This window comes from Salvelinus sp. IW2-2015, linkage group LG14, assembly GCF_002910315.2.
Source record: "Salvelinus sp. IW2-2015 linkage group LG14, ASM291031v2, whole genome shotgun sequence".
NCBI classification, from domain to species: domain Eukaryota; kingdom Metazoa; phylum Chordata; class Actinopteri; order Salmoniformes; family Salmonidae; genus Salvelinus; species Salvelinus sp. IW2-2015.
In genome coordinates, this window is record NC_036854.1 from 9233172 (window position 1) to 9249723 (window position 16552).

The 16552-nt window shown below is 42.0% G+C and overlaps 3 protein-coding genes across 4 annotated transcripts; all 3 read right to left on the bottom strand.

The window, feature by feature from the left end:
- Positions 1-300: 300 nt before the first annotated feature.
- LOC111973435 (RNA-binding protein EWS) lies at positions 301-6137 on the bottom strand. 2 transcript variants are annotated; one of them, XM_070446491.1, is made up of 6 exons: positions 5937-6137; positions 3042-3127; positions 2784-2942; positions 2278-2555; positions 1977-2099; positions 301-1514 (listed from the first exon to the last, which is right to left on the bottom strand). In XM_070446491.1, the coding sequence occupies exons 2-4, from the start codon at positions 3125-3127 to the stop codon at positions 2357-2359; spliced, it is 444 nt and encodes a 147-aa protein (XP_070302592.1). In that variant the 5' UTR covers positions 5937-6137; the 3' UTR covers positions 301-1514; positions 1977-2099; positions 2278-2356. The 2 variants fall into 2 exon arrangements, with proteins under 2 accessions (XP_070302592.1, XP_070302591.1); XM_070446490.1 differs by having other exon boundaries at positions 5932-6137.
- A 947-nt stretch (positions 6138-7084) lies between these two features.
- msgn1 (mesogenin 1) lies at positions 7085-8242 on the bottom strand. The gene has a single exon (XM_024000356.2). It carries the CDS (start codon positions 7787-7789, stop codon positions 7310-7312), a length of 480 nt encoding a protein of 159 aa, XP_023856124.1. The 5' UTR covers positions 7790-8242; the 3' UTR covers positions 7085-7309.
- Positions 8243-9900: 1658 nt separating this feature from the next.
- On the bottom strand, positions 9901-16464 carry LOC111973423 (GEN1 Holliday junction 5' flap endonuclease). The gene is made up of 13 exons (XM_024000789.2): positions 16208-16464; positions 15748-15949; positions 15309-15485; positions 14996-15106; positions 14804-14877; positions 14383-14468; positions 13745-13895; positions 13569-13605; positions 13376-13456; positions 13113-13243; positions 12926-12987; positions 12068-12208; positions 9901-11458 (listed from the first exon to the last, which is right to left on the bottom strand). Exons 1-13 carry the CDS (start codon positions 16366-16368, stop codon positions 9999-10001), a joined length of 2874 nt encoding a protein of 957 aa, XP_023856557.1. The 5' UTR covers positions 16369-16464; the 3' UTR covers positions 9901-9998.
- Positions 16465-16552: the final 88 nt, after the last annotated feature.

The window sequence follows — 16552 nt, forward strand, 5'->3', positions numbered from 1 at the left end:
TGACCTTACATTCATGTCAAGGTATGCATCAGTGTTGCATTATATATGTGTATGTGTGCAGCAAAAATATCAATTGCATTAAAACTGATTCAAGCAAATTCATTCATAATGTGCTGTTTGTGTTTCAGTGATAACTCAGCAATTGTCTGAGTGGTACCATTACCATAACAACAGCAGTGTAGCCACTGTGTAACTTTATAGTATAATAACATTGTTGTCCATTCTCTTTATTAAATTACAGTCATGTTGTGTCAAGTTGACTCTCAGACTTGGACTTTAAAAAAACAATAAAAAGAGCAGTTCAGTTAAGTTTTACTTTTATTTTTTTCCTTCACGACTACGTCATAGTTGTTACTGTTTTCCAAAAGTACATCCACAAATCCACAAAGTTATGTCAGTTACAGTAAGTATAACGTATGATAACACTTCAAAACTTAACACACTGAATAGTAAGTATCTTAGACTAAACTGAAGCAATTACTTGTTTCGTAATTTGCTTTGAAATATACTGTAAATGCTGCTAGTATATATACTATATATTTGTTATATTATTTCAATATAGTATTAATTTAAGTTCTTTAGTCATTCCACAATATAGATTGCTGAACACAAGCATGAATTGTTCCAAATAGCAATATGCATTAACTTAAAATAGCTGCACATTAATCATATAAAAATGTCACGTAAAATAATCATGAATACTTGACATGAAAAATATTGTCTTTCACTTAAGAATGTGTATGTGAGTCTAAACAGCTTTTGCTGTAGTTGTGTACTGCTTGGTGAAGTTGTAATACAAAAGTATATCCATGTAACAAAAGGGAAAGTTAGGGAGGTCCAAGGTGTAAGAAACTAGTGCTAGTAACTGGTGCTTGAGGGCTGTTGCACATTGCTTTCTTTTTTCTTTCTTTCTTTCTTTCTCACCTTCTTTTCTTTCTCACTCACACACAATGTGTCATTTCTCTTTTTATTAGTGTCAGATATTCCTTAAGGTTCACAGAGTGACCACCACAAGACCACATGACATCTAAGGGATTTGAATATCAACACTTATCATCCCTTTGGGACTCTTTTTTTAATCATATTTTCATTCTCTCAATACTATACAACTTTGTCCTAATACCAAGAGCACATTTTTTTCTAATAACAAAAGTTACAATGAAAGTGAGAATGCCTTTATGTACTGTTAAGGTCTGAGGCATTTAAGTGTCCACTTGTTGATTCACATCTTCTCCTCTGGTATACGATATCAATATCCAGATATTTGGCTACAGGGTGTTCCATAAGGATGTTTAAAAAGGGGTCTTCTTTTTATGACACATATTAAGGTGCTCTTAGCTCAGTTTAGCCACCCCAGCCCAGTAGGCTTGCTGCTATAGACTGTAAAGCTCTCTGTTACTGTATTATTTTAGGGCAGGCTGCGTTAAAACCGTCGGCCACCAGGGGGCCCTGGCCACCTCTGGCCTCTGCCAGGTGGGGGATGATGAGGAGGAGAAGCTGGTCCATTGTGGTAGCTGTGTAAAAGGATAAAATCACACATTGGATTCTCGTGCTCTGCCACCAGGGTGTACACTCTGATAGCAGTGTGTACCCCCTCTCATCTCTTCCACTGCACTGGAGGCTCTCCCCCTTTCAGCTACTCACTGTGTTGATCACAAATCTCTTTCATGCACTATTTAAAACTGTGGGTCCAAAACTTTGAGCAGGGTTTAAGATTTACTAGGATTTATTCATGTTTCCTTAACCTTTTTTTCCATTGTTATTCACCATTTGATGCTATTTGATTAACCGTACCATTGCTAAGCGCGAAGAAGAGGCATTAAATGTGATTCACATCAATTGAGACAAAGAGTTTGGGAAATTAGAGGACATAGGGAAGAAAGAGGAGACAAGCTGTATGTGTTATAACAGTTGTAGAGAAGGAGGGAGGGAGGAATGGAGTGAGTGGTTGATGTACATGTTAATAAACATCTTACCCTCTGGGGCCCCTGGGGTGGAAGTGGCGTGGGGGTCCGGGGGACATGCCTCTTCCTCTGGGGTGTGGTGGGTGCCCTCTAAAACCAGGGTGGCCCAGGGGGGGAGGAGGAGGGGGGCCGTGTCTATGGTGGGAAGGGTTCAGTGATTTCAAGGGCAAGTTAAAAACACCAACTAACAACAAGGACATTATATGATTTGATTTATGATTGTTTATCAATAATGAACTGATGAACACTCTTGATAACATTATGAATGGCAACTTATCTACTGAATGACTCGTATGTGGCTGGTAGGCTTTACCTGTGCATTGGTGGGTAGGGGCCTCTCAGGTGCATGGGTGGGGGTGGAGGAGGACCCATGCCCATAGGTCCGCCTCTCCCTATAGGACCGCCCCTTCCCATAGGACCGCCCCTCCCCATCGGACCGCCCCTCCCCCCCAGACCCCGCCCCTCCCCATCAGACCGCCCCTCCCCATCAGACCGCCCCTCCCCATAGGCCCGGCCCTCCCCATCAGAGCGACCCTCCCTCCTCTCCTGCCCCTCATGTCTGGGTACGGCCGCATCCTCCCCATCCCTCTCCTGCAGGCATATAGAGGCATCATGGGAGAATGAGTCATTTGGTGTGAGTCAGACGCATTGGAGCGTCTGCTAAATGACTTAAATGTAAAAATGTAAATTGGGGAAAAACAATAGAAATGTGAAAATGTATTCCAGAAATAGCATGTGAATACCTGTCATTCATTCAGCTCCCTGGCTTTGAAACAACACTGATACCATCCCATGCATACAGAAGCATCAATTCCTTACCTCATGGGTCCAAACCCATTCATGTCCCCACCCCGTCCTCTATCCCCCCTGCCTCGTCCGGGTGGGCCAAATCCTTTCATCATCAGGCCCCGCCCACCATGCATGCCTCCTCGACCAATCCGGAACCCCTGGCCACGCCCTTTGAACCCACCACGACCCCTGTAGAGATGAAGAAAGGGACATAATGTAGTGTTACATTCTACATGGTAACGATGACTGATCAATAGCAGCCTGAGAAGATCTAGTCACATGACCGACCTGGATTTGTTTTCTGATATTGGCTCCTCAGATGCATCTTGGGAAGTTTCTGTGTTGTCCGTCACCTGCTCTGTATCTGCGTCCATCTGATAACACAAGGAAAGAAAGACATCATATGTAGTGGATTACAAAGCAATGATTACCACAGTCTTCTTTGAAGGAAATTTGGTTACACAGTCTTAAACGCTGCTTTAAAGAGCTTTAAGACTGTCATAACATTGACATGACAGTTGTTATAACAGTTATAACAGCTGATGTTAACTTATGAGCATAGTCACGACATGGCTAGCAGTACAGTATATCTAGGTTTGCGTAAAGTTCAACATTTCAACCTGAGCTGGAAGCTTAGCCTTGAGCTGAGCCTATGACCCCTCCTCACATGGGATGTAATACACAGATGCCCCATACATTCTGGGTATGGTATACATTATACAACCTATCGTAATTTTGATATTGTGTGTAAATCGATCGTACAACAACGCTTTGGGGACGTCATCGCCTTTAAGCTGTCATGTAATCTACCGTCTGTTCAGAGTGACAGCCTTTTAACATGTTCAAATTAGATCACATGTCGATAGGCCACACAAGCTTCTACACAATAGAGACCCTACAGGAGTCTCACACATTCCTAATTAAACTATTGTAGCTGATGCGGTGGTTACAACACTGTTGTTGGGAGGAATAACATTTCTAAAGGTTGGAAAGAGAAAATACATGCTTGCTAAATACATACCTCTTCATCATCTCAAAAACATTATTACCACAAAAATTACTACAAATGAAATGTTACTGTATGGTACTAAACTGTATTTTTGTTGTGTTTTTAATTTGACATGTGTTGAAATATTTGAAGCAACACACAGACCACAAGAACGTCCTGTTTAATTATGTAAATGAACCTTTGAATCAGCCAAATAACAATATAAGAGGCAAAAAACAATGCGTGAAACATTATTGTATATTTCTGTCTGCTAAGTCACATTTGAGAGGTATAACTAACAGATTTCAGTGAATGAAGAAATCACGATGACACTGGAGGAAGAAAAAAGGACAAACTGATTTTTTTCAGTACTAAAACTAAATAAATAAGTGAAAAGATCAATTAAGTGTTGCCTACAGCTACAAGGTAATCAAGCATGATGTGGACAAATGTCAGCTTCTCTCTTAGATCTGAAGATGGGGAGAGGCGGACTGATTAGCAACAGAACACAGTACAGCACAAGAGCATTCTGGGTCACTTCTGACATGATGAGTTACCATGATCCATGTTCAGTATAGCAGAGAAACCCCCAATAATAAGACTTTGATTAAAGGTTATTAGATATCTAGATATCCATACTAAGGCTTGTGTTTATGGACTTTGGGGGAGTAAAGAGCTTGAAAGTTCCCTACTTCAGTCGTGATCCCTTTCAGTCAATGGTTGAAACCTAAACCTGGACATTCGTAGAGAGAGTGCCAGTTTATGGCTGGGCATTGACTGACTGAGCATGCACAAACGAACACAGAGAGAGTGAATCCTAAGCCAATGAGAGCTTTAGGAGTTAGGCACGGTGGCTGCATGGAGTGAAGCTGGGGCCAAAGCTGGCGGTCATGAGAGATTATTTATAGTGCCAAGGCCTGGGCCTATTGTAAAATGTAGCACCTGCACCCTTGCAAGGCTGGAGTGGGGGAAAGGCATGAGTGGGGGATGGGGTAGGCTATGGGGCAGAAGACAGGGGGCACATACACAAACACACACAAACCACAACACAGCTGATGGACAATCCACATGCCTGGAGCTCCAGAACAGCCTGCACCAACATACAGTGAGGAATCTCACTACTGCATTGTGGGGTGACATTTTAGAATATACCTCAAGGAGGCAAGATGAAAGATATGGGGTCTTTCTGTCCAGAGGCTTGTGATACACTGTGGCAATTGTGGGAGATATAAAGCTGATAATAATGGAGTTTCTGATTTATTTGTGTGGAAATTCATCCTGATGTCTTATAAATTCTTTATTAATCTGTTAATCTATCCTGCAAACACAAATGATATCCAGCTATCAAAATTACAGTTGAGTTATCATCAGTTATTCAGCACCACCTCATTTGGAGAGCACCCAGCTTAAATTACACACATACATATATATATATATAAAGATGCATTCTTAAGATACTATAAGAAGTTTGTATATCAATTTAACTTCAGGTTATGGACACCTAGGGAAACAACATTTGTCAAAGGCAACTCCTTCAATTCAATACTAGCAGTTCAATTATTATAATTCATTGACCCTCAAAATAAACTGCCACGGGTCAATAAACATGGTGTTATTTCCAACAATAGCCTACATAACTGGTTGTCATTGTTTACATGCAATAGCTGACATTGCCTAGGAGGCTATGTCCTGACAAACGTCATGGAAATATACTAAACATAGCTGCAGCTGATTACAAATGCCATTACCTACACCCACTACCATCAAGACTGTGACCATGAGAATCTAATATTAATCGAAGGTTTATGTTTTATTTTTGCTTCCTACTGAAAAATGTGTATAGCCTTTATTTATTTATTTTAAATAGTGCACAATTTTCCTTCTGCACGACTTCACAAAATTAAAAAGCACAGTACCATCATCTGTGGAAAGCTCACACCACTTGGTGCTTTGGTGAGGATATAAACAGGGAAATATCCTCCATTTATCAACAAAAGCTGATTAGAAAGTCGGCTACCTTTCCCATGTCTATAATCGTTCCTTCGATAAGGTTGTCTGAATCACAATTATAACGAAACAGATAGGTGCAGTGGTTGTTCAAATCTGGATGGAAATATTAGATAAATACTGAGGTCTGGAATTAATAAATAGAATGATGTTGCTGTAAAATATGCAGAAGCAATGGCTTACCTTACTGGTTATGAAGACTATTGAGGTCCAGAAATACAACTAAATATAGATACGTACTCTAAATAAAAAGAAAATATAAAAAGATTTGCAAATAAAAAATGTAAAAAATATTATATATACCCTGTCCCTATATTTCGATTTGAAATGGCGGCATCAGCGGAACCGATTACATCTAAGGCTCAGATTTTTTGGCAAGAATACGTTGTAGCGAGAGTCACGCCCACAGGAAATAGAGTCGCTTTCTGATTGGCTAAACCCGCTGTTCTTGTAATACCCGCTTTGGAATTTGCATCTTGTTATTGGTAGAGGAAACATTTATATTTCCAACCAATGTTTGGTGAAATGTACAGAAAGCTAAGACTAAAGATTAGATATATATACACACTGAGTATAACAAACATTAGGAACACCTTCCTAACATTGAATTGCACCCCCCCCCCGCCTTTTTTTTGTCCTCAGAGCAGCCTCAATTCGTTGGGGCATGGACTCTACAAGGTGTCGAAAGCGTTCCATAGGGATGCGAGCCCATGTTGTCTCAATGCTTCCCAGTTGTGTCAAGTTGGCTGGATGGCGGACTATTATTAATACACACAGGAAACAATTGAACATGAAAAACTCAGCAGCGTTGCAGTTTTTGACACAAAACACTTGACACTTACATTTTGTGTCATGCCCATTCACCCTCTGAATGGCACACATACACAATCCATGTCTCAATTGTCTCAAGGCTTAAAAAGCCTTATTTAACCTGTATCCCCCCCATTCATCTACACAGACTGAAGTGGATTTATCAAGTGACATCAATAAGGGATCAGAACTTTCAGCTGGATTCACCTGTTCCGTTTACGTCATGGAAAGAGCAGGTGTTCTTAATGTTTTGTATCGTCAGTGTATGTCATGCAGACCTATGCTTTGYCTGTGTCATTTGACGAAAACATTGCAAATATATAGGATAATATTGGCATAATACTAACCTCAAATATATGTTTGAAACCTGTCCATAGTATTTGAAGATGATGGATATCACAGAGTTAAAAGAAAATAACATTAATCTGGCCCCAAACGTACATTTTGTTTATAATGTTTGTTTAATTCATGTCAATAATGTAAAACAAGAATAGCCTATTCACATACAAGAAAATTACATGGTCAAGTCAAGTCCCCACAGAATAACAATTATTTACATCAGATGAGGGGCAGAATAATTCTAAATACAATATGAGAAATTAACTTATCATCCACAATGCACCAATATCAAAATGAACAAACCAAAAATAGTTTTCCAAACACAAAATGTTTGACAATGGTCTACACCTAATACCAAATAGTTTGGCCCCGTTACGCATCATTTAAAACGTGGCCATCTTTTAGCACATCATTACGCGTGGTTGAGGATGTCCGAAAGTTCATTTATATACTCAATGGTGTATTTGAGAGTTTGAATTTTGGTCAGAGGTTGTCCCCTTTTACTGTAATCTGGAGGCAGGTAGTCGCGGAGCTGGTGCAAAGCTTCTGCTAGGCTCCTCATTCGCATCTTCTCCCTCTCGCTCGCCTTCATGCGTCTCTTGGTCGACATCTTCGGTTTGGTTTGTTTCAACGTTGCGCACGGGGTTGGGCTGTGTCCTGTTAAGCCATAGGATACATTTCCGAAGCTCTGATGCCCAGTTGAGCTGGAGGACATCTCGGGCGAAGAGCACATTGAATCGAATGATGATTCTGGTGATGTGGATTCAAGAGAATCATGCCCGTTCCCAAAAGCCCTTTCCTGCGTCTTCCAATCCCATTCAGAGAGCATTTTTGAGGTAACAACTTCAATGTCACAATCCATGTTAGCAATATCCTCAGACACGCTCTCCATACGGTGACCTCAATGATAGGCTATTCGGGCAGCTCCGTGGAGAGCAAATTCTGAAAAGCGGCTTGAGAAACCGTTTTATATGGACGCAGCTCTCTGTGGTTTATGAGTTCACAGCTGAAGCGAAAGTTCAAAGAAAACTCAAGTGCTAAAATGTGACTTTCCCGAAGGACGTCGTTCGTTGTCACCGAGGTGCCAATAAGGTGAAATAGACGGATAACGTGTAACAGAATGAAAAATAATTAGATTTTCTTTTGTGGGAAATGGCTCTTTAGATGGGCACGACAACAATTATCAGTTTGATGTGATCTCTCTAATGAAGGAATGAAAGGAGATTGTTACATCTGGGCTTTTCACACCTCATTAACAGGATGGGCAACGTGTGTCTAGGTGTACTCCAACATCTAGAAGATAAACAGACAAATACTTTTTTTTATACTGAACAAAAATATAAAGGCAACATGTAAAGTGTTGGTCCCATGTTTCATGAGCTGAAATAAAAGATCCCAGAATTTTCCCAACTGCACAAAAGGCTTATTTCCCTAAAATTCTGTGCACACATTTGTTTAAATCCCTTTTAGTGAACATTTCTCCTTTGCCAAGATAATCCATCCACTTGATAGGTGTGGCATATCAAGAAACTGATTAAACAGCATGATCATTCCACAGGTGCACCTTGTGCTGGGGACAACAAAAGGCCACTCTAAAATGTGCAGTTTTGTCACACAACACAATGCCACAGATGTCTCAAGTTTTGAGGAAGCGTGCAATTGGCATGCTGACTGCAGGAATGTCCACTCGAACTGTTGCCATAGAATGTTAATTTCTCTACCAAAAGCCACCCTCAGCATTGTTTTAGAGAATTTGGTAGTACGTCCAACTGCCCTCACAACCACAGACCACATGTAACCATGCCAGCCCAGGACCTCCTTCACCTGCAGGGTCGTTTGAGACCAGCCACCCAGACAGCTGATGAAACTTCTGGAGTATTTCTGTCTATATAATAGAGCCCCTTTCTGGGGAACTTATTCTGATTGGCTGGGCCCGGCTCCCAAGTGGGTGGGCCTATGCCCTCCCAGGTCCACCCATGGCTGCGCTCCTGCCCAGTCATTTGAAATCCATAGATTAGGGCCTAATGAATTTATTTAAATTGACTGATTTCCTTATATGAACTGTAACTCAGTAAAATCGTGGAAATTGTTGCGTTTACATTTTTGTTAAGTATATAACGGTGCTAATGTTGTGTCTGTGTGAGGTAGACAATGACAGATAGAAAGTGAAACCTGAAAGAAATATCAGTTTTACGCAACGTGAAGCTAAATCTGCAGAGAATAACTAAGTAAATGTTTAGAAATGACTTATATTTGTACATTAGGAGGAAGTATTATCAACAAATTAGCCTAGCCAATAAAGTCCTGCTGTCTGAAATCGATGCATGCCAATACGCACGAGCAAGGAGGATGCAGCTGTCATCGGGGCTGGGTAAGACACACTAACCTGGCAGCTCTTTCATGTCTGAATAGGTGTGTAAACGGCTCACTAATGATCAAGGGGGAGCAAAACGGGCCAGGTCATAAAACCGCGCTCTACTGCTGGTGGGTCACTGACGGGCGAGAACCTTTGCGCCCCTCTGCCTGCTATAGGAAGCAACACGTCGGGAAGTTTATGTGGTTATTAGGACGGTGATGCTACTTTCATTCGCTTACAAAAGCTCGACTTTTGCGCAAACGAAGGTATAAAAGTTATTGTACCTTTATATGGTCAATGATTGTCTCTTCCATTTGGAGAGCCTTGTTGTCCAAACTCTGTTTTACATTTTGCGCATTTGCATCAGTACCTTAGTAGTCCAATCATTACATGAGAGCTGTGGGATATTCAAAATAAATACAGAAAAACATTGAGAAACGTTGAAAAGTATAGGGTTTTATAAAAATAAAACTTTATCACAGAACATATGAGCATTTCTACATGCCCTCTCCCTAACTGCACGAGTAAAATATTTCTCCATCTCCTACTGTAAGTCCATTAAAGATTTAGCAGCAGAAAACTACAATTGTGTACATAGAAGACAAAAGGAATGGCCAATATCAAAGGTTAAAAATACACTTTCTTAACAAACTAGATACAGTTTTGATAGAATACTATTAAATAATAATATTAGGAAATAGTATTTCTTTTTCTCTGTCCTAACACCTCTGGTATATCACATCACTCATTTCAGGAACTTCAGCTTCACCCTCTCTGCCAATGGCAGTGGGCTCTTGCTGCAAATCACTGAGTCATCACCATCAGACATAGTCACTGGGGAAACAGGGCTTGGAATGAACACAATGTCATCAACTCTAATTGGAGGAACATCCTGGCACTTCCCTATGGTAGACACAGAGCTGCCTAGTATTGGTTGTTCACCCATACTGGCAGACACAGCTCTAGGCCTGAGGGGTTGGGCTGTCACTGTGTCCCAGGCTGCCTTTGTAGAGGTGCTGGGTTTGGAGGTGGGTTTCAGTGAGTAGTCTGTGAGGTATTGGCACCTGGGCCTGCTTTTGGGTTTGACTTTGGCCCTGCTCTGCCCTCCTCCCCGACACTGGTTCTCTGTGTCACTGTCCTCACTCGATGAACACACACTGGCACACACACTCTTCTTGGTTTGTTGATGTGACTTCATGTTCCTGTCATCCCGACCAGGCTGTGTGTCGCTAGGTTTAGAGTGGCTCCTTTGTGGCAGAGCGGAAGAAGATATGGCCTTCTTTACGAATCTGTACTTCTGTGGAGACTTTGGTTCACCGGCACCATGTTGTTTAGCCCCTTGTGTTTGTGTTGCTGTGACTGGGCCTGTTTGTGTTGAGTTCAATGAGATAGGTTTTGAGCTGTGATGAGCAGGTCGAGGCTTATGGGGCAATGCAATGCTCTGGTCCTTATCAACAAGTGTGGCTTTCATGCCACACACCAGCAGCTGTTCTGATGGCTTGGAATCATTGCTGCTTTTAATGGGTATCAGTGCCATTGGCTTGGGGCCACTCTTGTTAGAATCAATTAAATCCAGGGGTGCTGCTGACTGGGAGTTTACGTGTATGGTGGTGACATCATCATTGTCTGCCATGTTCACAGACTTGCAGGTGTTTCTCATTAGGACCCTGTCCCTCAGCGAACACTCTGCATAACATGGCCCTGGTACGGCCATTGCTGCTCTGAGATCAGTAGAGGGGCCCAGTTTTGTGATAGTTTCTTCGACACTATCATTTGTGGTTTGGAGTGACTTGGGGTCAGTGGCAGTGCGAGCGCCAGCAGCCTGCGGGGGCGGGGAGGACGTGAATGACTCCCAGTCGATGTCACTCAGGTGAAGAGCATCCATCACCATGGAAACAGACGGAGAGGCCGCTGCTTCTGGAATCTTCCCAGAGGAAGTGAAAGACGGAGGTGACATCACTTCCTGTGTCTGAGCTCCAAGACGTACTTCTAAGCGGGGATGGTCTTTACCAGGATCCAGATGCTTTTTTGGAGACTCTGGACCCTCCAGGACCAACACTGAGTTGTTACTTGTTGTAATGGTCAGTGCTGCTGCCGCAGCAGAGGGTTGTTGGGTGTTGTTGTCAGCAGTGGAACTGTGCAAAGACATCTTGGCCAGGAGGTCAGAAACATCACAGTGATCTTTCTTACCCTTTGGTTTCTTCTCTGAAAATAAAATACATAAAATATAAAAGAGACAAAATGGCTAGATACAAAATCCACCATAACAGTGTCTCCTCAAGTCCAAGTACCCTTGGTTGGGGCTACCCAGTCTACTGTGGGAACCCCTGCTCTACAGCTCTGAGCTACAGGGGGAGCCAGCCCCAACCTGTCTAAAGTGACAGCAGCTTCTGTGTGACAGACACCTCTGGTGCATCAAAGCCTTGATGTGAGGGAGCGGAGCTGCCATACTCTGCATGTCCAGGTGTCAGAGGCTCTATAAGAGAGACTCTGAAAAACATCGCAAAGCTCCAGGTGCCTTTGATCCACACCCTGTCTGAACTAAGTGGTGAGCAGTCGTTGGGCCTGTTAAGTTTAGGGGCGTCCCGTTTCTCCCCAAGAACAAATTGAATACGGTTTTAAAAACTTGGTATAATTTTACGTCAATAAAGTATATCAATATGTTATTGTCAGTCAATATCATATCAGAATGTCAATCATTTTAAATTAATTAACATTCATTGAATTTTCATATCAATAACATAAGGTTATTTAATCTGAATTAAATGTAAGCAGAATACATTATGTTCTCCAGCCATAATATGTTGACCTTACTCTTGGTCTTGTTCTCAGCCTTCTCCCTGAGGTACAGCTCCACCACGTGTGGGTAGGCCAGGCGGAACAGAGCCTCTTCCTCCACCGTCCTCACCTCGTCCTGGCTGTCCTCAGGGTGGTCCTCAGAAAACACATAGTGATCTGCAGGGAGGATATCATGGAGGAAACAAAATGACAAAACATTTTACAGACGAGAAATATGTGAAACATTTCAAACATTACAATTTGATCCACTCTTTCGTGTAATATGTATCGTCTGCTGAATCACCATACAGATGCCAACCCCACCCCCCTCAAAATAATAATAATACAGATTTGGGGATGGTATTTCAGTAGTTAGCTCAGGCCCATAGAGGACTGAAATATCAGATGAGGTTGKTRGKGGRGGGGGGGGGGGGGGGGGGACTTTGATATGACAGTTTTCCCAGCCCGGGAGGAAGCCATTTTAGCACCTGATGGTGTTGTGGCTGTTCTGTCACCTCTACCCCCCTCTGAACCCCACCTCACAACAAGTCACTAACAGACAACACGGAGACAGGCAGAGAAGGCCAGGTTTAAAGAGACTCTGCATAGGTCAACACAGACTGTCACCCCAATCCTTACTGACGCAACTCTGATGTCATAACAGGAATACAGTACATCAAACAGGTACATGGTAATAAGAGGTTTGGAAAACTGTGATTTCAGTTGGCTTGGAGAGTACAATACAAAAAACACGGGAACTATCATAGAACAATGGGGGCAATGCTGATAATATAAAGAGAAGGAACATCTGCAATGACCCCTCATTCAGAAACATAAATTTTTTTGAAAATGGAAGGCTTCATAGGAAGGACTGTTTCATTTGTTCAAACTGACCTGGCTTACTCCAGATGATTTCAAAGCTGGCGATTGCATTCCTTACTCTTGGCTTCCATATACTGTTAACAGGGAGGATTTTAAAATACAATTTAATATGTAATATTGTGAAACATTTATAGCCACAGTGAGCAACTTCCATTTTTTACACTCAGAGAAGTTCATTGGAGTGTGAATGGGACCGTACCGTAGAGGTTTTATCAGAGACGACGTCGCTCTTCCATGTTTTCTGTTCATCAGCTCAGTGTACGTCATCAGGACCAGAACCTTCTCACTGGTATAGTGCTTAGGCCACTCCATCTTATTGTACGCAAAGTTCTGGATCACAGAAGACAAAAAAATATATTACAAGTTTTGACTAACAGATAAATTAGGTAATACATGATGTATTAATTGCATCTGTTAAAAATGAACACTTATTTTAATCAAAGTAMATTTTTGAATGACTACCTGCATTAATAGCATGTTCGGTTTCCTCCTTTTGAAATTGTGGACAGGCTTGTCTTTGTCTACCAGAAATTCATTTATGATCTGAAATGCAAAATGTCCATACAGGAAATGACATCCTTATCTTGTCTTGTATACTTTATACATGATATTACACAGATTCAATAACTTAAGATAATAACTGTATTTACTTTACCTCTGTAAAAGGGAATTTATCACTTGCCAGTGTTTTCCTGAAAACAAATCAACACCATATTCAGATATGTAAAGGAACAAGAAATATTTGTTCCCTCTTTCAATTAAAATCAATATTGTAACCTATAAATATGTATATTATAGGAATGAGTGAATTTGGTGCAAACAGGGTCTCACTTCCTGATGCTGGCATCTGTTGAAGAGGCCTGTCGTGTCTGCTCACAGCAGTGCCAGTGACAAGGACACTGGTAGTCATAGTCTTGAGGCTCACAGAAGTGCTTGCTGTCACACAACACACAGCCACTGCGCTCGTGAGCCTTGGCTGACCCTGAGAGAGAAGGAGAACGAGATAAAAGAGTATGATGAGAAAGAGAGAGAGAGAATGAAGAGAGTGTGATAGAGAAGAACATAACATAGTAGTAGTAGTTTGTTAGTTAGGAGATGGTTAGTAACAGAAAAAGGAGTGACAGACAAAATCAGAGGTCAATTCAGGGTGACTGGACTGATAGGCTACAGCCCCAGATAATCATAGCAGATACCTTTGATCAACCATAAAGAGACATTTAATACTGATCTCGACTAAGTACACTAACTTTACTTTGGCGCTACAATGCTGAAGACGTAATAGCAAACTAAAGCGTCTCACATGTAAGTGCCTTCATCATCACAGTATTTTAGTTGGTCTTGATCAACCACATGCGAGTCGCGTCATCCTGGGAAACCCCTCCCCTCCCCACCCTCCCTCCCTCCCGATTTACACTTCTTATCAGGACGAGGGGCTAAAGTGAGTTTGACGGAGGGCCAAAGTAACTCACCAGGATGGTGACACAAATGGCAGTGAGGGACCTTCTTTAGGACCCACTCTGGCGCAACCACACCCTCCTCCCTCCACTGGCTGAATCTGTCATGGAAGAGGAGACGGTACAGGATAAGCATAGACTGTTATATCATATACATGTTTGCATAAGACTTCATCATGACCATTCTGTATTGTTGCCTCATATAAAACATTTGATCTCAAATCCAAAATGCTAAAGTATTGAGCCAAAATAAAAGTTATAGCTTCACTGTCCAAATAAATACATATGGGAGTGTATGTTTGCATGTTTGCATAAGATCTAGTTAAAACTACTGGATTACAGACGGTTTATGTTTCTCTATTTGTCTCTCTACTTTTTAAATCAGTGTGCTGGAGGGTGAAAGAAAAAGGAATGTTTTATATTTTTAGTTTCTTACCTTTGTAAAAGTGTTTGTCCTTTCAATGTCTGTATGAGTTTTAGAGCTTGCTCTTTCCCAACTCCTGGTATACCCTTGTGGTAAAAAAACAAAACATGTCATAGTAACAAAAACAAAAAAGTAATTTAGTATATATGCATGTTTTCACCCCTAGAAGCCGATCTAGACATTAGCAGTCCCCCTCCCCTATACCTTAGGAATGTAATCACAGCCCAGAAGAATGGCCAGACCCACGAGCGTCTCCCTGGCTAGCTGCAGCTCTGTCTCCACCCTAGAAGTCCTGTAACAATCCACCTGTGGATCCTACAACAGCGGGAATGATACAGCAGGGATTCTTTTCTTGAGCATTTAGACAACAGAAACCTACAAGTACAGCATTTAGAGATTGGATGAATCCACTAGAGGTTCATTAACTAAATCATAAGTTTGAATACTTCTCTCTTCAATGTCACACCCCTTACAAATGATATGTAACATACCTAATTTAAATAAACAAACGCATTACCTTGGTGTTCATGTTGAAGTTTCTGTAGACGGTCTGCGCTCCGTAGAGAAAAGCGTCCCCATCGTTGGTGATGCAGCCGTCCACCAGGCCCTGGGCATCCAGAAAGGCACACATGGCCTCAGCCTCCCCTGCTGCTGTCACCCAGGGGACACCCAGACAGTCCAGCATCTCTGCACACTGGAGGGAAGAGAGAGATGGGTAGTGGGTACACACAGATTATCTCTTAAAAACACACGCATAATACTTACTTATGCCTCTCTACACATATTGTATGGATACGAAACTACACACACAGCCACTCAGAAAGACACACACACACACACACACACACACACACACACACACACACACACACACAGCTTTAATTCAATGAGGGTGATAAATGCCACTACTTCTCAACAACTGGATCTGACTGATGCACATCATCCCAGCCACCCACCTCTCTCAGCACAGCATTGAAGCGACCCCTGTTGGTGGTCTTTGTAGTTTGTTTTTTAGGGGCTGACTTGTCAAACCCCCCAAATCTCATGTCTGTCCTCTTGCTCATAGTCTCTGCTTTGAGTTTGGGGGCCTCTCCCTCCATGACAAAAATTAGCTTTACCCCCATCAGTGTGAGAGAGGAAATTCTGAAAAACAGATTCCTGAAAGAGAGTAATAATATCCATAATTGTCATTCCAGGCAGTTGTTGTTCCTCTGCATAAAAGGGATTTCATTTGGAATCAGCAGACCATTAGTAAGTCGCCCGATTGATGTATCGTGCACATATATAGTGCAAATTAGTAATAAGGTCGGCTGTTTCAGGTACATAATGTGAAATAGGATCAGGTTTGAATGCCTATGCCTCAGTGTCAGAGTTGAATAAAAAAAACATGTGCATTTGGCAATCTGCACATATTACCGGAGGTGAGGTTTGGTGACTTTCCCCATCATTGCTTGGACGTGCTGGGCCTCGCAGACCCACAGGCTAAGGTCCACGGCCAGGGTCTTTCCGGTGAGGCTGTACAACGGCACCGACTCCCGAACCGGCCCCAGAATGGACCACAGGTCGTGCACACCCATCGCGAAAATCGTTGTTTACCTTTTTATAAGTAAAAAAATTATCAATGTGCAGTATTTCACAAGAAAGGCACTTTGTTGATCCCTTTACTTTTTAATTTAGCAGCACTTCCTGCTAAAACAAACACGCTTCCGAATCCAACCTCCTTACTTCCGGTGGTAGTGTCAGCGAATAAACACGCGAGAC

Coding starts and splice junctions, on each gene's coding strand:
- LOC111973435 (XM_070446491.1), bottom strand. CDS start 3,127: ATGGACGCAGATACAGAGCAGGTGACGGACAACACAGAAACTTCCCAA. Junction 2,943..3,041: donor ATATCAGAAAACAAATCCAG/GTCGGTCATGTG, acceptor TCATCTCTACAG/GGGTCGTGGTGGGTTCAAAG. Junction 2,556..2,783: donor AATGGGTTTGGACCCATGAG/GTAAGGAATTGA, acceptor ATATGCCTGCAG/GAGAGGGATGGGGAGGATGC.
- msgn1 (XM_024000356.2), bottom strand. CDS start 7,789: ATGGAGAGCGTGTCTGAGGATATTGCTAACATGGATTGTGACATTGAA.
- LOC111973423 (XM_024000789.2), bottom strand. CDS start 16,368: ATGGGTGTGCACGACCTGTGGTCCATTCTGGGGCCGGTTCGGGAGTCG. Junction 15,486..15,747: donor TCAATGCTGTGCTGAGAGAG/GTGGGTGGCTGG, acceptor TCTTCCCTCCAG/TGTGCAGAGATGCTGGACTG. Junction 14,878..14,995: donor GCTGTGATTACATTCCTAAG/GTATAGGGGAGG, acceptor TTTTACCACAAG/GGTATACCAGGAGTTGGGAA.